The sequence below is a fragment of the Cydia splendana genome, chromosome 2 (genome assembly GCF_910591565.1).
Source record: "Cydia splendana chromosome 2, ilCydSple1.2, whole genome shotgun sequence".
Lineage (NCBI taxonomy): Eukaryota > Metazoa > Arthropoda > Insecta > Lepidoptera > Tortricidae > Cydia > Cydia splendana.
The window spans coordinates 482,783-507,048 of NC_085961.1; the positions used below are offsets into that span (position 1 = coordinate 482,783).

Genomic DNA, 24,266 nt, shown 5'->3' on the forward strand with positions numbered 1-24,266 from the left:
ACGTCAGTCATATCTCCACCCTTAGCGTGTAGCTATGAGTCTATGACAGAAACAAACATCAAGCCACTACAGTGCACGGTGAAACCATAAAAATACATAGGTACTGCACGTCTCCGACATACATTCATACATACACTCAGAGCTACTTGTTATGTGTTATCTTATACCACAGTACAAGAACAGTAGTGAATCTTCATAGAAATGAGCCGCTGCCGGCTTGAATGTGTGCGTGCGCGCCGGGCGCCCTGTACGCACGCGCTGCCACGCACACATTAGCATAATATACGGGGGAATACGGTGGCGGCAGTGTGGGCTGTACCGCGACTGTGATCGCGCGCATTCGAGTACGCTGCCCGCCCGCTCGCATTTGTCTGCTCTGACAGTAGGCCTTAATTTTTTTGATCATGACTTCGAACAGAGACAATAGTATAAGTAAGGTACGAGATTCAAAAGCTTGATTATATCACTATTGTATACAATACTTTTTCTACGAATCAACAAAAATAATACTTTAAACTAGTAGAATCATACAAACGAACCAAACCAAAAGTATACAGTTAATTGTAAGATACGCGAGCAACCGCGATACCTTCATACTGGTTCGCGCCTCGGCCGCCGCGCCCGGCGCGTTAGTCAACGACACCTTCTCGTAACTCATGAGCCCCTGGTACTTGCTCCGCGCTAAATTAAATTTTTAGACAGTTGTTTTCTCGATTTTTGCCACCGTAGCCTATGGAGACTAATAAGCAACACTAAGTGGTTTTCGTAGTCTATGGATATTGCTATATTAAAGGTGTCACATGCGCGTTTCTGACTTATGAACCAATTGTTTCTACTATACAAACTAAAATTAATAATTAATTTGAGCTATGGTTTTATTTCGTCCTCTTGACCGCGGCGAGCTGTGATTGGTCAATTTCATTATAGTTGACAAAACTGTATCGAAATGAATATTATAGTTGAGTTGGGAGCTCATACATAAAAAATACCCATTTGCAGTTTGGTATAAGAAATGTTAATTCAAAAATTACAGTCGACGAGTAGAAAAAAAATTTATAGTGTCTCAATAACGACTCCTCAAACCCGGACTTGTCATTTTTCATAATACCTACTTGCCCATGCTTCCCTAAAACCTTTTTACTAAAGTTATACGTAAGGATGAGAATTTACTTTACTTTAACCGCTAACAATAAAGCGTTCCGAACATGCAGAAACCGGAGGATTTTTTTTCTGTATTGAATTTATATTTTTTTTAATAAATGCCATTTCCTAATGTAAATATTTAAAAAGCGTTTTATTTATACTTAATTTATGAATTGATAGAACATTTCATTATATTATAATAAATAGAAACGTAGTGCTACTCATAATACGCAAATAATATTTAACTAAAAATAAAAGTGACAACCCTAAGCGCCAACGCAAGAGTAGGTAAATAACTTGCCGAGCGGCCTTAGATTCACTACTGTTCTTAGTGTACTGTGCTTATACGCTTCATAGATCTTATGCATAAATAAGTTCAACCTATTAGATGCCAATTCAACTATCTATGCACGTACAATACAAGTACTTATTCACCGGATTCACCCCTCCGAGTATGTTTACAGTCCGAAATAACAAAATCACTCTGTATGTACAAAGAAGAAAGAACACATCAATTTGATTTCTCCCAGTTATACTTTTGTAGTTTCAGTCCCAAAAGTTCATGTTAAACATTATTATATCATTTGTAGGCTTAGGACTTTTCGTAGCATACCGTGTTTATAAAATCCTTGGAGCCGCCATATGCGAAATTTTCGAAGTCAAAGTCAAAAAGTATGATGTCATATTAAATATAATGATTTATACATACTGTCACATCGTTACTGAGTTCATTTTAATCAAACGTAATTAATGTTATCATAAACCTATATAATAATACTAATTACTGATCACATGCGATGCTACAATATTATTTATCTAGTTATACATCCTCTTAATGCCCGTGTTTAGTGAGTAAGGACTGTTCAGTTTACTAAGCGGACACTCTTACACCTCTTTTAATCGGCGAATTTAAAATCAATTGACGTACAGCTCATAACAATATAATTAACAATCCCTTATTTAACAATCGCTACATATTTGTTCCCATAATAGTCAAATATTTTTCCCGAAGGACCGAACAAATTTGGAACATAGCAAGTTAGTTCTGCAATTAGGATGCACAGGCTAGTATTCACTGCGAAAAATCGTAAATACATATGTACAAATTTTTCAAGTTAAACGTGAATAAAATAATTAAAACATTTGGAGAGCATCATATGCTTGAAGATTTTACAAAATCCCGGCACAGAAGCGGCCCGGCCAATCCAGAAACAAAAGTATTGTCATGCGGCTGTTAAAATCAAAAAAATACTTATCGGTTCGCGAAATTCCTAAGACAGCAGGCGTTAGAGTAGGCACAGATTAAAAAATAAGAAGTATGTACAATAAATGGACCCATAAAAAGAAAAAAATGGACAAAAGAATTGCAGAGCAGCGAAAGCAATCGAAAAAAAGAAGCGTCAAGCTGTACTACATTTTACATTAAGATAAATTTCGTAGCATTTTAATGGACAACGGAAAATGCGTAAAATGTTGCTGTAGTACGTTACCAATGGCCATGATGCTACCATGCCGTTGTAGAAGACCATATATTGGACGAGGAGAGTAACATCAAAATTGACCAATTCATGAAGAAAGTCCTTGTCTGGCAGGCAATTGGTTCCTGTGGCCTTAAAAAGTTTGTTCTATTTTGCGACATGAACTTTGGTTGCGACATTTACAGAAAATAATGCATCCAATAACGAGTACTTTCCGTCTATCAGACGCATAATGTCACCTCTTCATTTCGGCCTGATTTGGCAAGTGCCCACTATGCTGGTCAGAAAGTGAAGCTACTGAATTTGAAAAACATTGATTTCGTTCAAAAACAAGTCATCTCATCTAATTGCCCGGAGCTCCACCCCATCGAGTGGCACTAGACCAATGTGAAGATGCACTTAAAAAAGGGTAGATGAGAAGCTAAAACATTGAAAGAATTCAAACGAATGTTGTTTACAACTTGTCAAAAAGTGTCAAAAATTTATGAGCAGGCACTTTAACGGCGCAACCGTGTAAAAGTACGAAAATCTTACCGATGTTATTATATTATACTACATTTACATTAAAATGTTTTGCGTTGGTTTCCGTTTTTACTATATTTATCTAAATAAAGCGATTCCAGAATTAGAAAAATGTAATTTATACTTTTTTGTGTGTCCGCTTAATAAATTGAACAGTTCTTAGTGCAAATTCATTCGCAATTTAAAATTAAAAAATATTGACATAATTAGTTGACACTTGTGATAAGAGACCTTCAAATTGGTTTTTGATTTTATTTAAAATGAATAATATTACAACTTCCGAGATTAAATACTGGATAGAGCCATTTAAGGAATTAAAATATAACGAAGAAAAATAATAGTGTTAATTGTTCCTTATGTGACTGATGTGCCTATATTTTACAGCGACAAAAAAAAATGTTTGTTGTGAACCATATCAATAGCATATCTCATCAAAATAACAGTGATGAGAATAGTATAATCCTAAGTTGGATAAAACCTTACGAAGAACTAACGGTAAGCGAAGATAAGTCACACATATATTATAGCTTTTGTTTCGACCGATCGCGTTTCGTCTGCTGAAATTAACGTTATATTTTCTAGGTTTTTATGTTTTATATCACCGTTATAAAATGCATTGTAAATTAATACACGGTGTAACATGACATGAGGAAACCGAATAATTTTAACCACGCATTTCTGAGGTCAAAAGAAGTAAAAAATGTAATATGAGTTTAGGTCAATTTCGCAAAAATATTTTTTTTTTTTGTTTTGTTTTTTTTTCAATTTTTTGCATGCATTTGTACATAAAAGTTAATGTTATTGGTAAACTTGTCACTTAAAATTGATTTTTACATTTTTTTTCGTAGAAACTGCTTTTTGCAAAGTGTTACTTGTCACTTTTTGACATCTATCAATAAGGATATTTAGACTACGTCCCATAGCAGCAACATCACCACCAAAAAGGCCTTTTACACTATGTAACAATAAAAAATTGTTTTTTTTTTTTAATTAATAATGGCTACAAATATAATGACCACCAAAAAATACTTTGGTACCCTAAATAAAAAAATCATGCTTACCAAAAAAAATTACTGAACACCAAAAAAATAAGGCCTAAAAATACAAAAGTACCACCACTTTAATTACGACTGCACTTCAAATTGTATTCAAATACCAAATATATTGAATGATCACCAAAAATCATTAATGATCACCAAATCTTGAAGACCAAATTAATGCGATATTTTCACCTAAATAAAACACTATGATTACCAAAAAATTTATACATATTACCAAATAAAGTAAACTGATGCCAAAATTACTAGCCCCTCCCGCTCAACCCCCCGTAGCCCGCACCGCATACCTACCTAACCTAATCTACTTTTCTAGTAGCATTTCGTTATGCTACTAGAAAAGTAAGTTAAACTGCTATCAGTTAAGTGGGTTAGGTTAGGTTAGCACTGCGACCCTTACAGAAACGAAATGGTACTAGAAAAGTAGGTTAGGTTAAGTTTCAACTGCTACCCATACAGATACGAAACGCTACTAGAAAAGTTGGTTAGGTTAGGTTTGAACTGCGACCCTCACATAAAAGAAATGCTACTAGAAAAGTGGGTTAGGTTAGGTTTGAACTGCGACCCATACAGAAACGAAATGCTACTAGAAAAGTGGGTTAGGTAAGGTTTGAACTGCGACCCTTGCAGAAAATAAATGCTACTAGAAAAGTGGGTTAGGTTAGGTTTGAACTGCGACCCTTACAGAAACAAAATGCTACTAGATAAGTGGGTTAGATTAGGTTAGAACTGCGACTGTTACAGAAATAAAACGCTACTAGAAAAAGGTGACGAAGTGGATTAATTAATTTAATAGGATAACGATATATTAAATGATTGCACATTTTTAATTAAAATGTGGTTACAATTTGGTGATCATTTACTATTTTTGCGTTTACAATGATTATTTTGGAGCCATTTGCTTTATTAATAGGATAGCAAGATTTAAAAATTTGGTTATCATTTTACATTAAAATGGAGTTCTAATTTTGGTGGTCATTTACTATTTTTGGGTTTACAATGATTATTTTGGTGTCATTTTCTTTAATAGGATATCAAGATGTAAAAATTTGGTTATCATTTCACATTAAAATGGGGATTGAAATTTGGTAATCATTGACTATTTTTGGGTTAATAATGATTATTTTGGTGTCATTTCCTTTAAAAGGATAGTAAAATGTAATAAAATTGGTAATCATTTCACATTAAAATGGTGTTATAATTTTGGTGATCATTCATGATTTTAGGGTGGTAAAATAGATTTTTTTGGTATTAAATTTTACTAAATCTGGTGATCAGTTAAATAGCAGCCATTAATAATATCTCTGAAACTAGGCGAATTTCAAAAAAGTTTATAGGACATTTTTGTCTCTAAATATGATCAGGAATACGATGTTAAAATTATTCGGTTTACTCATGTTACACCGTGTATATAACATTATACTATTTATATTAAATGTAATTTTTTACTTTTTATATATTATTTTACAACTAAAAATTCCATAGAATCTCGAACCACGGTATGCTACGAAAAGTCTTTGCCTTTTGAGTGTTAGCAACTGTTAAAAAAATATAAATTTGCGAAATAAAATGACAAAAGCCAACGACACGAGAGGTGTTCCCAGGCGGTCACCCATCCAAGTATCCTCGCCCGACGTTGCTTAACTTCGGTGATCGGACGAGAACCGGTGTATTCAACGTGGTATGGACGTTGGCGATAGCATATGCGAATGTTCTGTACAGTACATGATTTATAAGTCCAATTAGTTTAATAAACGGATGCAATAGACCCCGTACATGAACTATAGGGGGCAGCAAAGGAGCCGTCAGAATTTTGGCGTAAATGTGTCGTATATGCTTCCGATGTAGCCCACAAGATGACAGGTCCTACTATGCATAAGGAAACGTACCGACGAGAACGGTAGATGGTAGCACTTGCTTTGGCAATGTACATGTGCACATATGTTTCCGATTCAGGCCACAAGATGGCAGACCCTCCATCACGCACGGTCCCTATATGTCTTTCATTATGCTCTAGTTTGGCTCTAGCAAAGAGAATAGAGACTCATATATATTTGGCTTTAGTCTAGTTACACTATTCCTCACTAGCGTGATATGGCAAAATGTTTGGATTAGATTAGACCATAGAAAGAAAAATACATTCTTACTATATTTCTCTATGATCAGACATACAATAATTGACATGATTCCTCTAATGTTGACTTTATAGAGTGCATGCATATCTGTTTCTTTGGTAAGCTATTTTGTCTTACTTGGGAGACTGAGACATTACATTGTAATTTGTTTACTCTCCTAATTCTTCATTATCTCCGACAGAACGGAGACGGCACAAATTAGGTACGTAAGTACACACGAATGAATGTTAACTCCAACCGGTAAGTTTTGAAGGTTCCTCTCAGACCTATTATTTTCCTCTTGTTTATTTATTCCTTATAAATTAAAGGCTGCATGAAGTTTGTAACAGATAAGTTTGAAAACTTTGAAACATGCCCTTTGAGCATCTGCATTGATCCAAAATCCATGCAATCTTTACTGAATTATAATATCTGACCTTGTCTACTACAGTCAGAGAAACCAATTTGTCAGTAGAAAAAAAGCGGGAAATTCACGTACAGGAGATCGAATTTTCGTCACCATTTTGTATCAATTTCTGTTGCCTGTTTCTATTGACAATACTGTTTTGCTAGTCTGTACTCTGTAGGTATCTACTTAAAAATACAAATGAAACTAACAAATTATGTAACTGTTTTTTATTTTACTCTTTTCTTAATAATTATAATACTGTTCGTATAATTACAAAAGTAGAAAACGTCTTAGCAGTTAATTATCACTATTTTTTATGCTATTGCTATAATATTTTAATACAACATTTCTTTTAGGAAGTCAATAACGTGTTAGTATTACAAACAAACAAGCCGAAATGGCAATCAATTTACAATACCAGAAATATTCAATTGAACCGATTTTAGAAACATTTCACAATTCCACAAAATCTTTTCATCAACAACAACATCTCAACAGAATTTTCGCCCAAGCGGACAAGACTTAGTGCAGCTACCGAACACTAGATGGCGTTAAACGCCAAAGCCGTATAAAATATGGCCGACGGGCAGTGCAACCAAGTTGCAAATAAACCAATAGAGGTATCTTTTTTTTTTCTTAGATCTCTTCCTTTATCTGGTTCACTTCTCGGGTAGCTTGATGACTGGGACCTGGGAGCATCCCCAGTTCCTCTCGCAGTGGTTGATCAGGTGTTTCTCGCTGTCGGTGAGGAGTGAGGGGTCGATCTCTTGACTGTCGCTGAAGGGGTCTGTGTATGGTGAGTGGACCAACACGCAGCTATAGTCCAAGGCGGGGAAACCGAGGATCATCCGCATTTTGGCCTCTGAATCAACCTGGAGGCAAAGAAAGAAACAAATTAGTGTTTTGTCCCTCATCAACACGAAAATGATAGGAAAGAGGAAGGAATGTTGTTAATATTGCAAACTTAGTATTATGCGATCTATTGCAACTTTACAATATATTGTTCTTGTTTTGGTCATTTGTCTTTAATTAATGGTATGGTACAGTCCATTTACGTCATTTCTAATTAGAATCCGGTTAACACAGGAAAATTCGACCAATTCCAAACATCCATCATTAACGGATAAAGTAATTAAGGAGCATTCACCAACCCAAAGGGCACCCACTACTCGTAAACAGGATTGTGATAGTTACCTTAATGACATAGATGTCGTTCTCATCGCAGAAGGCTTGGAGCAGCACCTCCTGCATGTGCGTGGCGCTGTCCCCAGGGGGTGCTTCGGTGGTGAAGCAGAACAGCGCCCCCGTGCTGTTGCTGGAGAGGTACTGGATGGCGGGAAGCAGGCCGACCGTCAGCCGCTTCTCAACGCAGGCCCGCCGCAGCACCGTCTTGATGCATTGGCCCATTGGGCTAGAAAAGATAATTTACAATTAGAACACTCGCCCGATGACTGTACCCTGTGGAACACCAATTTCAATGGAGTTCGTTGCACTTTACTAAGAAAGGTTTTTCATCTTTAAATTGAATTCGAAATGATGATATTTTTTGACACTGGGATTCTTGAAAGTCATCTACGTATAGCTAACTAATTTCAAGTTTACACCAATTAGCACAATTTGCACGTTTGACTCATTTCTACTCGCATCAAAATTTCTTTATACAAAACTCCGTCTTAATTATTTAAATGCCGTGATGGTTAGATAGTTACCTTTTCGCGGCCACTCCGCTGAAGCTCTCCATCTTCACTGGAACCACTGAATCCTTGTACATATTGGATAACTTGATGCTTTTCAGTTCGTAAATTTCACTAATTTCTGGCACTTTCCTGGTGTATGTAGGAATTTTCACAGGGAGCACTACAATTTCACTAAAAATGGTGCAATCCAAGCGTTGAGTTCACTAAACCACTTGTTGAACCTTGAATGGGTTATGTCACAATAATTTCACAACTTCGCGAGCTAGACCGGCGTGGTGTGGCTTCAAGCGTAGAGTGAGGAATGTGGCCGCCATTACGCGACGCGCTCTTTTATCGCTTCCTTCGCGCATGCGCAAACGACGCTTGTCTTTACATGTGTGCGTACGGCATCTGCCCTGCCAGTAAAGCCCCTGCTACACGGCAGCCGACAAGCCTACTAACCGTCTGACCTAGGTCTGTCCTTGGTGTGTGGGTCCGTCTGAGTTGTCTGGCTAGACGGTGGCAAACCACAGTGTGTTCAGAACTCGCGGACAGACAACACGTATTGCAAGCGCACAAAATGGCCCCTAACCTTTCAGAAAGTTGGCGTGGCATTAGTACCTACTCAGTGGCGTATGGCCCTAAGGGCGGCGTATGCCACCCCTGGCGGATTGCATTTTGTTTTTCTTCCTTCACTTCTGGGGCGGCAAAACTTATTGGCCGGGGCGCCAAATTTCATAACCTACCTACTCATATATACTAGTGCAATGACAAAAAAATAAGTTTTTGGCAAAAAAAGAATATTTGGTACAAGCTTTTATCGCTGACTGTACTTTTCTTTCCAGAGGCATCTAATACTCGTCGAGACAATTCTAAAAACCCCAAACACAATTAGGTCGCGTTGTTCTATCACAGGGTTCCTATGGCCACCTCCTGTTTCCATCATCAGATCAGCTCTATGGTACCATAATAATGCATTGTCACCCGACTTATATACGTATGCAAATGTTCAGCTCCATCGGAAACTAGAAAGTGGGTCTAATTTAACTTGCAAGATTTGACCCATAAAAACATATTTACATACTTACATTAGGTACGAGTATATTGCAAGTTAATAAAAAGTTTGTAAAAAAAGAAAAGGGTATATGAATGAAACGCTGGCTCAAAAAACGGCATTTGTTGAGTCATTTCAACTTAATGAATTCGCTGGACTCTACGCTACGGGGACATACATAACTTTCTGAGAATGAAGAGGAAAGTATTTGATGAATTATTAGAAATGCTACTGAGTACCCATGGCATGGCTATTAACCACACGAGCGCACACGGCGCGTCCTTCAACCTTCAAGCGAAATGGCCTAGTGCGGTCGGCGTCGGGCGGCTACACGGTTCCGGACCGACCGCTCAGACCGCGGTCGCTGGCGCGCGCTCGCATGCCAAGGGCGTCCGGAGGTCAAACGAAATTTTGTTGGTAACAACTGTCTACACGGTCCGGGACAGACCAAGGCCACGCGGTTTGGGGGCTTGTCGGCTGCCGTGTAGCAGGGGCTTAAGACGGAGATTCCTCGAAATTCGCCTGTTATTTCACTTGTGGTAGTAAAATTCAGTAGTAACATCGCACGTGTGCGTTGATACGGAGTGACTAGGTGAATGTGTGCGTGGGGCATTTCTCTACGAGGTCAAAATCAAGTTGCAACGTGTATGTGTTTATATCCAGTTCGCCTTCGTTACCCTGCCCCGCTTAGCGCGTGTTAACCAGGCGATAGAGGGGTAAGTGGTTGGGTATGAACGAGTCTTGTTTGTTTTGAGTTTATTGGTTTATTTGTGTGCGTCGGACTGTCCGCGGTCGGAAATCCCAAGTGGCTGGGTTTTGGCGTTAGGAAACGAGCGAGCGGAGGAAACTGGTAGAGCGGATACTGGGCTTTACGCTGCAGCAACCTTGGATGTTTTGTTGGTTTTGCTTGATCAGTTGACAAACTTCTGTCGCAATGGAAGTCGGATACCGGATCTTAACAGTAGTGTGGCGCCAAATATTATCACAAACCATGTATTTACTAAGGCTAGGCTAAGCAAAGTCACTTGCAAATTTGGTAACTTCTTGGGCAGGTTATTTGGAAGAAACATAATTATAGGAAACAAGATTTAGGTAGATACAGTCTTTGAATCTTTCTTGTGTTCGTAAAATCATTGTTTAAGTCACAGCTCCTTTGATATTCTTACAACACTGCTTACACATTTAAGTATGTGTAGTTTAGTATTTATTTGATTTTTTATTTATTTAGCTCATGTAACTAACTAAAAATTATTTTAAAGTATAAATCAGAAGGAACTAGGTTTCTTATTGATAAATTAATATCTATAAGAAACCTAGTCGTAGTATAACACTCATCGCATGCTGTTTACAAACCGTTGCCATTTATAATATCTAGGTAATCATTACATTTATTACATAATCGATTGTCCAACAAACCGCCATTCCCTAATCACATTAAGTACCTACCTAATAACCTTTAACAAAACCTAATGTTTACAGTTATGTAATAGGTATAATGCCTGGATCAACGTCCAGCGATTAATCATGACATTAGTCAACCGCGTGAGCTGGCTTTGTTTATGTTTGTTGGCCGCTACCGTTGAAAGGTTGAACTGAGCCATTATGGTACATAGGTATGTATATTATGGTCGTAATTAGCTGTATGTCGATAAGATTAGATTATGGACTGGGGGTGTGAATAGGGCATGCAGTACCGGTTCATTTCGGTCCCGGTACCAAGGATTCCCGGTTCTCAAGGCATCTTTTGATTACTTTTAAGAAATTGTTTGTGTTAGCGTACAATCTTTATGAATGACTTATTTTCATATAAATAATTGCATAAGAATTAATAAATGACTTATTTTATTATAAACAAACACTTAATTGGCGTTCCAACCTATTTTACGAAATGAACCGGCACACTTTGCCTCCGCCTGGGCCGAGCCACACGGCCGTAGCGTATTCGATGCACTCAGCACTATGACGGCACGGCATGCCTGCACGAATGCCTACTTTACTAGGTTAGTTTGTCGGGTTATTTGGGTTCCCCGTTTCATAGCACCATTTATAATGTCCCGAGCTAAAGTACTAAAACATGATTACTATTGAAATGGGAATAAATAGTCATACGATGAGAACCGGGAAGTACCGGTACCGGGTCTTTAGTACCGGTTCTTTTGACACTATAAAATTCCCGGGAATATGAGAACCGGTAATTCCCGGGAGCATGCCCTAGGTGTGAACCTTCTTGAATTTTATTTTCTTCATTTACAACTAATAGTTGCTTAGAAGCTACTTAGCTTCGTACATTTAATAAAAAATATATGTAACAACATTGCCCCTAGGGGCCCTACGTAAAGGCATCACTTTTTCGAATTTTCAACTTCGTAGAACTAGTAGAACTTTAATAAAAAAGATATGTAACAACATTGCCCCTACGGGCCCTACGTAAAGCCATCACTTTTTCGAATTTTCAACTTTGTAGAACTAATACAGGTATGTCAAATCCAACAATCTGCTTAAAATGTATTATGTATTGTGAATATTGTGATACATCCTATTTAAAATCCGAAAGAGTATGATTTCTTCCCTCTCCTAAAATCCGACATAGTACCTATGATTTCCTCCCCTTCCTAAAATCCGGAATAATACGATTTCCAATGTATGTGCCACTGCCATTTCCTACCTTGTCACAGTGACTATTGCTGCGATTATACGTGATATAATCGCAGTTTTCATATTGATTGTCACTGTGACAAGGTACGATGTGGTACAATCCCTTGATTATACCTAAGTATATCTGTTTATTAGAAACTGCCGATCATAACGCAGTTGCGTGATTCTCATATTAATTACCCGCATTGAATACAAAAACTGAATAGACAGTGTTATTATTATCACTATTATCAGTGCTCATTACTGGAGCACCATAAAACAATAAATTCTTAGAAATATTATGCCGCCTACTATTTACTTAAAATCATACCTATTTGAATTTTTTTACGAGAAAATATGTAGTACTAAATCAAAATGACATTTAGTTTTTACGAAACGAATTTGCGTTTCATATAATATGTACCATGAACTACTTACTAATTCGAAGAGTTTTGAATGCCTGGGTAACACAGAAAGTCCGGTTTTTATCAAACTCGAACCCGGTCGCGACCTCAAAGTATCCCTAAAACACAAGCCTAATTCCAGCAAAGAACTTGTAAAAACATGTTGTTCTTCCCTAAATACCCCAGTTTGGGTTACGGAGAGTCCAGTCCCCCGATAAGGACGGATTTTACTAAAAAGTTTCTGCCCACCGATAACAATAAGTAATTAATAACTGGTTTTGACGCAACAGCACTATCAGTTACTTTGAATTGTTGGCATACAATTTCAATAATATTATGAATATTATTTACCTCTCTCGGGTTTATACTGGGAAGCCCGTGTTATTTAGTATTATCATTGCAATTAGCATTTAAGTATTTATGTAGTTAAACATTTTCAAATGTCGTAAATACTTTATCCTTCCTCATGACTTCTATATTATTGTCTCCATTTAATTAGAAGGGAAACCCTTAAGGACAATTAATTGCTTTATTAATTGCATTTTATTTATATATTGATGTGTTTACTTCCGTATAGTTTCCTGAAATTAATTTAGAATTATTTGTTATAATTTTGTGTTCGGCGAATTACCCAATACATGTTATTGGAATAATAAGGAAGCTTCCTTGGTGGATAAGGCTTAGCCTCGCCCTGTTTACCATAGTAAAATTAGAGAACGATGTTAATTGGTCGTCTTGGTAATATTAGTTCTCTACATGCATAGCTCCTGGAGTACTTGTATTTCTAAAGGAAATTTATACCTGCTCCCGAGCTGCTCCCTGAAACGGAAAAGACAAATTTAACTGTAATTAAATTTTATTATGGTTCAGCTTTGGCCATATCGTCAAAAAGTTCACTTGCTGATAATATCTGGTATGGTAAAGTAGATACTCGTATATTTAACACATAGTGCAACCTGTGGTCCGTCTTGTTGTATTAGTGCCTATGCCTATACCTTACCCACGCTGCGTTTTTCTAAACTTGGCACTAGCAGTGCCATTGCAGAATTTTTATGTCTTATCGACAATACGTTCAACAAAGTAATGTAGCTGTCCTGTCCTTTGATTGACAGAGTGATTAAATAATTATTAGAAACAACAGCTCGTTAACCTTTGCCCTTCCATATCTCCAGTGTTTGTCCATCGATCCGTTCCTCGCCACCGAAGGTCACAGCTCTGACCCAATTATCAACACCACCCTTCCAATCCTAAAGAGCAATTTCCGCCTCAAACAATAGAATACTTAAGCCCTTCTTATAACTGACCCTATTTAATTCTAAAGATCCTAAGTAATAGAAATGTCAAAGGGCATATAAGTCATTGTGGAATTAGTAGAAGTTAGTTTCTAATGTTTCTAGGAACGCTGCTGTTTTATGGAAAGCCGGATTATCGGAATCTATTATTTTTATTAGTCTGTCAGGCGCTGTTTGAATAGGTAATGGCTGTGTGGAGAAATTCGAGTTATTGTTTAGTATGAATAATAAATGTTATGATATGAGTTCTTACTAAATCCACACGGGTAACAATTATATGCTACGTGGGTTTGAGAAAATCAAAGACATCAATACTGTACAATTCCATATTGCATGTTTCGTATGTACCTAACAACGGGTTCTCCAAAATATTTGTCTCTAATTGTTGCCACGAAAACTAGCAAATGTATATAAGTACTATATACATATAAAAAATAATCTATAATCATCATATGGTTATGTTTTTCTATATTACCAAAAAAAATACATTCTTTTGAGATTTGTTTTCCAAAATCATGATCCTTGCCAACAACCTGAACCTGGGTGATCCTTAACAAATGTTAAGAAACCGGTTGAGCTCCCTTAGTTGAAGTCCGATCGGACATTGCAACTCCGAACGTAGAGTATCTGTATCATTTCCCGAAAATACAAATATTTTACATAACAATGCCGAAGACGCGTTCTCTATGGGTCCTAACAAGTCCCTGCCAAGACGAAGGTCGAGTCCCGACCCGACAAGACCGGTCTTATGACGCCGTGGCCCGGGTGTACCCGTTTTGTAATTCAGGCCAGACTGACCCTTTTAGGTTTTTATTTTATTTTTAGCGTCTTAACAAACTCGTATAAACCTGATCTTGAGATTCGAGATGATCGAGAGTGGAATTCAAAATAGCAATAATAGAGATATCTTTTTTATAAAATGTAGAAATCTAATAACAAGGTATAAACCAAAAATTAGCATAAGTAGGTATCGGGAAAACAACTAGTTAATGGTATTTTCTTATTTACCCAAACAAGCCGGTAATTATCGTCGCCATGTGGATAAAAATACAAGCCAAGAAACCAAAGCCGCATGCATGAGGTAAGTTTTACAATAATGATAAATCGCCGGTAAAACCGTACAAATTCACCGCCAAGCAGATAAACACATACCAAACAGATAAACATATCCTATCATCCTTATAAAAGTCACAAGACTAATTTATACAGCAGCGATATATGCCAATAGCCTGAGACAGGTGCATGAGGAAAGTTTCATCAGTAATGGGAAATCGCCGGTAAAACCATGCAATTACCGTAGCCATAAGGATAAACAAATTAGATAACCTCAATGGCCACTGTACAAAAGACACGAAACCATGTACCAGCGATATATGCCTGAGCCAGAGCATAATGAGGAAAGTTTTGAAGTAAGTATAAGTAGTGGAATATCACAGGTAAAACCATACAATTCCCGTCGCTACGCGGAAAACGGTACTTAAGCTGATCACAGAAATACACATTGGATAACCTAGTGCTTATAGATGATAGTGTAAACACAACCACGACACACACGGCTTCCGTTCCGATGAATCAATGTATGCAATAGGTACCTAAGTACCTATATCAACCTGTTGACTAACTAGTAACCGATATAAGTGCGTGCACGCATCTATTAAATGTTAAATGATTGTTTAAGTGTTTACTTACGTCGTTAGCTGCATATTAATTGAGTGATTTGTGAACTTAATTAATTTCAAGTAGAATATGTATGTATTTTAAACTTTCGCGTTTTAAACACATATTAACTCACATTTATAGACGGGACTGACTGGGGTGTCGGACTATTGGCAATAATTAACATTATGTGTAGTGGGTGGTTTGAAAATGTGATGTCTACCCCAAACTTTTCCATACACTTTTCGTCGGGTAGTTGCACAAATCTCTGTTTTGACATTTTGCTGGGACATCAGTCAGCCGCGACCACGACCAGTGAAACCTGTGTCGAAACGTCGGTAAATCAAGGTAATTGAATAAAATTCGCGTTAGACCCGTCTATAAATGTGAGTTAATAATATGTATGTACTTGCTTACCCTTTTCTTTTACATACTCATACTCATACTCATAATATTTATTGCATATCACATTGTATCTTAACCTATTACATAGAATTGTGTACAATATGACACCCTGTAGGGCACAGCAAACAGTTTAATAAGAGGAGATCGAGTTTTTTGTACAAAATAATAAGATTATATTAATTAGTGTTATTTATTGTATAGTAAAGAGCGCTATTACATTTCGGCGTTGAGCGAGTTTAGGTATTTTACGCGCTGCGGCAGGCCGTGCGAGCTCAGTACGCCGATCCCTTCTACCACACTCGCACTACAATGATGGATTAAACATTCTTGATCCTTCGCGAAGCATATTGAAATCAACCATAACAACACTAACTGTACTTAACTTTTAAAGTTCTAAAACTGTTATTTGGTAAGTACGAAAATACTAAATGCAGTGCAAATGTACATAGGTGCAAATGTACATTCATAAATTACGTCATCTATTTTTGACCCCCCCCCTCAAATCATCCAAAAATCAAGCTTCAGATGAATCTGTTTCCTCCTACGTCATGTTACCATCATCCGATGTCCAGACCCCCCCCCCCCTCACTCCTCCCATTTGAAACGACGTAATTTATGAATAGCCCCATACTTGTACTTATGAAGGTATATTACTCGAAAGAAATTATAGGTACCTACTCGCTTATTTACATGTTTCGTCATTGCATTTGGTACCTATAGGTTGTAAAGTTTGTATCAACGAGGGTTTAAAAACGAACTGGTACTGAGGATCTGATGATGATTAAGGTGGTCACGGATACCAATCAACCATGTAGTAACATGATTAGGCTCGTTTGATTCGTCTCAACAAGATCTTTGACACTGAAGATACACAGGGTCTGATGATGGAGCTGGAAGGTGGCCACGGGTACCAGTCTATCATGTAACTAAACAACTTCGTGTTTGGGCTCGTTTGATTCGTCTCAACAAGATCTTTGACACAAGACAGTACTCAGGGTCTGATGATGGAGCTGGAAGGTACCATTACCAATCAACCATGCAACTAAACCACATCGTGTTTAGGATCGTTTGATTCGTCTCAACAAGATCTTTGACACTAGGTGATACTCAGAGTCTGATGATGGAGCTGGAAGGTGGTCACCGGTACCAATCAACCATGCAACTAAACCACTTCGTGTTTAGGCTCGTTTTATTCGTTTCAACAAGATCTTTGACACAAGATAGTACTCAAGGTCTGATGATGGAGCCGGCAGGTGGTCACCGGTACCAATCAACCATGCAACTAAACCATTTCGTGTTTAGGCACGTTTTATTCATCTCAACAAGATCTTTGACACAAGGTAGTACTCAGGGTCTGATGATGGAGCGCGAAGGTGGCGACGGGTACCTGTCTATCATCATCAGCTCCATCATCAGACCCTGAGTAGTATCTTGTGTCAAACATCTTATTGCGACGAATCAAACGAGCCCAAACACGAAGTGGTTCAGTTACATGGTAGACTGGTACCCGTGGCCACAGTCCAGCTCCATCATCAGACCCTGAGTACTAACTTGTGTCAAAGATCTTGTTGCGACGAATCGAACGAAGCCAAACACGAAGTGGTTTAGTTGCATGGTTGATTGGTACCGGTGACCACCTTCCGGATCCATCATCAGACCCTCAGTACTACCTTGTGTCAAAGATCTTGTTGCGACAAATCAAACGAGCCCAAACACGAAGTGGTTCAGTTACATGGTAGACTGGTACCCGTGGCCACAGTCCAGCTCCATCATCAGACCCTGAGTACTAACTTGTGTCAAAGATCTTGTTGAGACGAATCAAACGAGCTTAAACACGAAGTGGTTTAGTTGCATGGTTGATTGGTACCGGTGACCACCTTCCGGCTCCAACATCAGACCCTGAGTACTATCTTGTGTCAAAGATCTTATAGAAACGAATAAAACGAGCCTAAACACGAAGTGGTTTAGTGGCATGGTTGATTGGTACCGGTGACCACCTGCCGGCTTCATCATCAGACCCTGAGTATCACCTAGTGTCAAAGATCTTGTCGATACGAATCAAACGAGCCTAAACACAAAGTGGTTTAGTTGCATGGTTGATTGGTACCGGTGACCACCTTCCGGCTCCATCATCAGACCCTGAGTACTATCTTAAGTCAAAGATCTTGTTGAGACGAATAAAACGAGCCTAAACACGAAGTGGTTTAGTTGCATGGTTGATTGGTACCGGTGACCACCTTCCGGCTCCATCATCAGACCCTGAGTACTATCTTGTGTCAAAGATCTTGTTGAGATGAATAAAACGAGCCTAAACACGAAGTGGTTTAGTTGCATGGTTGATTGGTACCGGTGACCACCTTCCGGCTCCATCATCAGACCCTGAGTACTATCTTAAGTCAAAGATCTTGTTGAGACGAATAAAACGAGCCTAAACACGAAGTGGTTTAGTTGCATGGTTGATTGATACCGGTGACCACCTTCCGGCTCCATCATCAGACCATGAGTTAAACTATCTTGAGTCAAATAAATACATATAGAATGTCAGGTCGTTTCAAATATTTTTAATCCTGTCCGGTAGTTTATTAAACTGTACCATTATAAATTATAATACTATAAAAACGGTGCTAGGATCAAAGTCTCTCGTTGCGGTTTACACGCACACAGTATAGCGTTTTACACGGCGCCCGCCGCACACAATGATAAAAAACCTCGTCGTCGCCGTTGAAAATGTGCGGAGCCGACCGACACACGTCCTGCCTCTACAAGCTCTGCCGCGGCACTGAGCTGGCGCAGCGCGCGTCATCGGTAATATTGAGTAGTTTTCAAAAAATTGCCAAAAAATTATAGTAGAATTTCATAAACACTAATGTATACCAACAGTATAAGCAAACGTTGCAGATTGCTTGAGTATGAAAATGACTTCGATATTAAGTAGATTTTCGTAGGAATTGACACTTGTTTTGGAGAGAAAATCGAGTTCGTTTTACTTTGATTTTCTCTTTCTCAAAGGTATGTAGGAAAAATATAGTTTGATATGCCTAAAGTACAGGGTATTAGTAATACAAAATAGCCAGGTTTAGCAGAGTAAAATTCTCAACATTTCCAAATAAGAGCTCGCCATTCAGTGCTTCACGGGGTTTTTCGGAAACGACCATCAGAAAAAAAATCATTACTAATTTAATAAGTACTTTTTCTAATATTTACAACGATATTTATAAAGATAAGAAGACGCTTTTACTGGAACACGTACTCATTGTTTCTAATAATGAGCGCAAAGTCCTGAATTTCGTCGACTAGTATCATCAATTTTGCATTATTTCGACTTTTCTTGTAAGAGCGCTCTTAATTGCAATTATTGGTCGTGAAAAAATTCATTTAAAGTATAATAAGCTTTTTTAATGAGGTGATCTTTTAGTTTTTTAAAGAATTCATTGTCGGACTTGGTGTTATTTATTTCGTTACTAATTATATTGAATATTTTTATTGCCATTGAGTTAGGACTTTTTGAATGTAGTTTGAGTTTTGAGGGGATAACCTGCACCAGCTTATTTTGAAACCTACTGGCGTAACGTCGCGTCGGGGTATATCTGAATGTTTGGTATAAAATTGAGGGTATTTTTTTACAAACTTACATGTTTCCAAAATGTATATTGATGTTACGGTAAGTATTTTTAGATCGATGAAGTGTGTCTTACTACTTTCCGGTATATTTATGTTAGCCAAGATTCGAACACATTTTTTTGTAATATAAATAGGCTTTCCACATCTGTGCTATTCCCCCATAGAATGACACCATAGGTAAGCCAAGCATGGGCATAGGAATAGTAAGCTGTTAAGGCGGTGTTGAGGTCGCATGCTTTTTTTAATTCGCGTAAGGCATACGTGAACTGGGACAATTTCGTTTTTATTTTAGCTACATGCGCTTTCCAGTTAACATTGCAGTCAACTTCGAAACCTAGAAGAGGAGCGGTATCTACACATTCTAATTTTATATTATTGAAGGTGAAATTAATATTAAGGGGTGTTTTTTGATAAGGCCTAAACTGTAAGATTTTTGTTTTTGAAAAATTTACTTCCAAATTGTGATCCGATAACCAGTCAACTACGTTTGTTAATAAAGTGCTTAAGTCTTGTGTTATATTATAATCGTCTGTACACGAAGTGAGGATGGAGATATCGTCGGCAAATAAAGTACACGTCTGCTGTATAGTTTTTGGAACATGTCCAGCATCAGCATCATCTGCTTCATATTCCGGTAGTAATTATTATTTCTCCACAAAAAAAAAAACTTCCATAAGATAGAAGTACAATCGATAGGACCTTTACCCGCTTTCATTATCAGATACTGCCAATTTTACAATCAATTATACAATCTATACGCTAATTTACAATAGGTAATATACGAATTGTGTCAGTAAGCCCTTTGCCCACCCCACGGGGTGGGATAATGTGTCACCACACATTATCTAATCTTTGATTTAGTTATAGATCCTGTCACAAACAATATCGGTAATCAGTAAAAATTAAATAAGAGATTTCACAATGTGTGCATTCGTTGCGCATTATTATTCCATGGCGCCGGCGGTTTAAAAATAACCTGTCTGAAGTGTCTGATAATTTTGATGACGATAACACGGTTTCTTGTAGCGCGATAACTCGATGTGTGTCAAAACGCAACGGGATCTAGAAAACTGAAAACAACAGAATTACTAAATATCAAAAAGTAACTGCTTTCCCGTTGCCCAGGGAGGTTTTGGGATTATACTTAGCAACTTTTACCATGGAACCAACCCCGAACCCGTGAAAAAAAATTACCCTCCCATAGAAAATGGACCAGCCAAAATGTATGAAACAGCCAAATTTTTTTTTCGCGATTTCGGGGTTGGTTTGGTCCTATAGTAAAAGTTGCTCAACATAATCCCAAAACCTCCCTGGTAACGGGGACGCAGTTATTTTTAAGCCACGCTGTATATTAGTTATTAGTTAACAATACCTACTTTAACATACATGCTTTTATTTTATCATAGGTCCAGGGTCAGGGTCAGGGAAATAAAAGGTAGTTAAAATTATTTAAATGATTGTAGCGTAGCACACACCGTATTAGTCAGTTAACTCTTTTGATACGGCATTTGTGGCAGAAATTACTTTTAAATATAACAAGTAATGTAATTGTAGATACCTAATTGTTATGTTTTCCTTACTATACCTAATCAGTAACGTACTGACGTACATAATTATTACAATGGTAAATAAATCACTAAACATTCCGCTATATTTTAAGTCATCGCAAATAGGCAGATAGCTTATTTTGTAAGCAGGTACTTTAAATGTATGTTTGTATTTACGGAGAGTGTCAACTGCACCTGTAATAACGCATTCTATTATTGTAATATATTATACATGTACATATTATTATATATGTATTATTATACATTATAGTATCTATTTATAATCTTATGAATGGCGCTCAATGTGTTCCACATTCCACAATACACAGAACAACCAACTCCTTCTCAGTTTCCTCTTATTTAGCACAGGTTTTAATTTTAACAGTTTCTTTGGCCGCACGCAGTCCGCGTGTATTGAATTTGCGTCAGAGCGACCCAAATCGGCTTTCCTCATAATAAAACTGGTTTCATTTTAGCTGAGTAAGTTGCGATGCTAATAATTATTCCAAAATTTGCGTCAGATACATTGGGTCTATCATCATGATAATTACATTTTTTAAAAACATAAGTATATAAAAGTACATTTCTTTTCATGAATATGTACCGCAAAAGAAATAATAAAATCATCCGTGGACGTGCTGTATAGTACCACACCAAATGTTCATTGTTCCCTCTTTTAAATTCTGTTAATATATCATTATTATTATTTATTTCTGGTTTGTTTTACTTTTTAGTTTAAGTTCATATCAAATATTTGGTTAAATATCTACAATTACCTATGTTGGTAGGTTGGTACAATAACTACGCCAATGATTTAAAATTTCCGTCAAAAGAAAACTTACCTAGAAGTTATTTCAATAAACAATTTAATTACCATTTATGTAGGTTCAATGGTTTAGTTTCAGTGATCTGGATCTAGCGCTTTATTGCGAACTTCGAAAATCTGTAGGTAGGTATTACCTTTTATTTATTTAGCAAACAGACGATTATAGAATTAGGATGTTCGCGGTAGCACCAAAATGTTTATATTTTATTGTACGGTTAACTCGTTCGCTTCTTTCCTGTAGACATCTTGGGCAAACAGCAAATAACTTATTCGCTTGGGGCGTCAATCGTGAACGTCAGAGAGGCGCGGCTCTATACAGTGATTTTAAATCACGCTATTTACGATCTTAATGCTATGGCAATAAGGGATAGGAACTGATCTGTGGTTACTATCAAAGAAATAACAAGAAAATTAACAGTAACAGACGCCAACGATAATTGATTCTTTATATTGTCGTCATCGTTAATCGTCATCATCGTCACAGTGATGGCTTTGACCATGTGAGATGATCATTTAATAAAAAAAAAGAGAAAAATATTGAAAAAATAACATTCTAATAAATATCAACAAACCCAACTTTAAAGATAAGACATAGCAACAGCCAACATGATTTATCAATACTATAATTTGTATAACACCATGTGTTTTAGCAATGACTCTATCAGATTCTAAAGCCAAAGTCGTAATAAAGGCAGGGGGCCACTTCGAGTTACTTGCTATAGACAATAATATCACAGTACTATTAAGGAAGTAAATACCTAAGTTTACTCTAAGTAGTTACCTACATTCGACGCAGAAGTACACGTGGCAATGATTTGGCAAATTAGTAATTTACTATCATATCACGAGACATTTGTCTATCAGGCAAGAAGCCAGTTAGAGCTCGTAGATTATTAGTGCCATGTGTGTTCAGATAACTTGGTTTTATAATGACTTTCTGATAAACTCCGACTTTGACATGAGACGCGCCTCCTCGTGATGATTGAGTGATATGGGACCTATGACCTGGATAGCGTCCAGTATAATGCGTTTTAGATAAAAGCCAATGCCCTTTACTATAAGTACTCAATATCCTTTTTAGCATCAATATCAGATGGCTAATCTGTGGTTAGATGGATTACCTAAGTACGTGGTTTTCAATTTTTTGTTGCTGCTATCTAGAAAAATATTGTTGACACTTAATTTAGACACGTCACGTGCTAATTATGTGAAGTAAAATGCAAAAATACACATCAGGTTATTCGTCTTAGATTGATGTCGATGCCCTGGTTACTTTTTTATCATTAGCTGGCCTTACTTTCAAGTACATAATATCACACTCACGACAGATTGCTAATAAAGGCACATGGCCATTAAACACGGTCAGAAGTAATGCGTATTAGCATGTACCTATTAGACGGAAGTTAATGTCCTTTTAACTGTCATTACGTGTAAATGACCTTTACTAATTATCGAGGCAGATGGCTAGCAGAGTTGAAACGTGGAGTAAAATGTGTCCGGGGTCCGGGGGCAATGCATCTCAGAAGTCGATGCCCTGGATCATTTACCTACTTATGACATTAATAGCTTCTGCCCGCGACTTCTTCAACGCTCAGCGTGGGATGATGATAGATTGATAAAAACAATTATTTGTCATGTCCTTCCTCGGGTGTTAGTTAGACAAATGTACATTTCACAGAGTTTCGCCAAGTTTTATGAATGAGGGGATTACCCTATTATATTTAAAACAGATTTTTTAGATATTCATATCTATTCTTGATTATCATAGAACTCCTTAATTGAAATGTTACTCGTATGTTTTCAATGGGGTTCGACCGGCTCGGCTGGTCGAAGTTTATAGCTGATGGCGCCATCATAGCTTGCCCTGTCATTCCTGTCAATCCCTAGAATTGTGTAAAATTTTGGTTTTTTTAATACTTTGGATGCCCGCCCTTTAAGCCAAATCTCATAGAAAAAGGGACAAGCTATGATGGCGCCATCTATGCAAACCTTTGACAGTTGCCAACCCCATTACGCTCGTTCGCTTTTTACAGGCAGGCACATGCACAAAGACAATGCCTGATTAAATGCGTTGCTCTTGGCCGAGGCGTGAATGTCAGTATCAGTAAACACACCTAATTAACGATCGTGCGACGCCGCGTGCCGCCTCGGCGTGCGTGATAAGATAAGGCGATAAGTGATAAGAGAGCGAAGCGCCGCTTTATCGAGTCGATGACTTTCCGACCGCTTTTGCGTCGCGCAATTTTCGAGTTGCTAATTGACCTAATGGGTAAATTTCTATGGTTTGATTTATATCTGGATTCTAGATAAGTTTTGTATTAAATGAAGGGAAGGAAGAAATTTCTCCCATAATAATGACATGTTACAATCATTCCCACTTTCACTCTTGTCCTTTAAAATACTTTGTTGTCTGTTGGTACAACACGCTGG

General features: G+C 37.5%; 2 protein-coding genes and 1 non-coding gene across 3 annotated transcripts in view; 1 reads left to right on the plus strand and 2 right to left on the minus strand.

The window, feature by feature from the left end:
- Positions 1-3,382: 3,382 nt before the first annotated feature.
- The window catches only part of LOC134801794 (electron transfer flavoprotein beta subunit lysine methyltransferase-like), a 46,819-nt gene continuing 25,935 nt past the window's right edge, over positions 3,383-24,266 (plus strand). Inside the window, exon 1 of the mRNA XM_063774396.1 lies at positions 3,383-3,638. Within this exon, the coding sequence (XP_063630466.1) occupies positions 3,540-3,638 (99 nt within the window). The 5' untranslated portion in view covers positions 3,383-3,539. The remainder of the gene's footprint in view (positions 3,639-24,266) is intronic.
- On the minus strand, positions 5,776-5,893 carry LOC134806190 (5S ribosomal RNA). The gene has a single exon (XR_010146485.1). It is a non-coding gene; the product is annotated as a 5S ribosomal RNA (ribosomal RNA).
- Positions 7,371-8,712, minus strand: LOC134801816 (growth arrest and DNA damage-inducible protein GADD45 alpha). The gene is made up of 3 exons (XM_063774445.1): positions 8,431-8,712; positions 7,916-8,132; positions 7,371-7,593 (listed from the first exon to the last, which is right to left on the minus strand). Exons 1-3 carry the CDS (start codon positions 8,490-8,492, stop codon positions 7,381-7,383), a joined length of 492 nt encoding a protein of 163 aa, XP_063630515.1. The 5' UTR covers positions 8,493-8,712; the 3' UTR covers positions 7,371-7,380.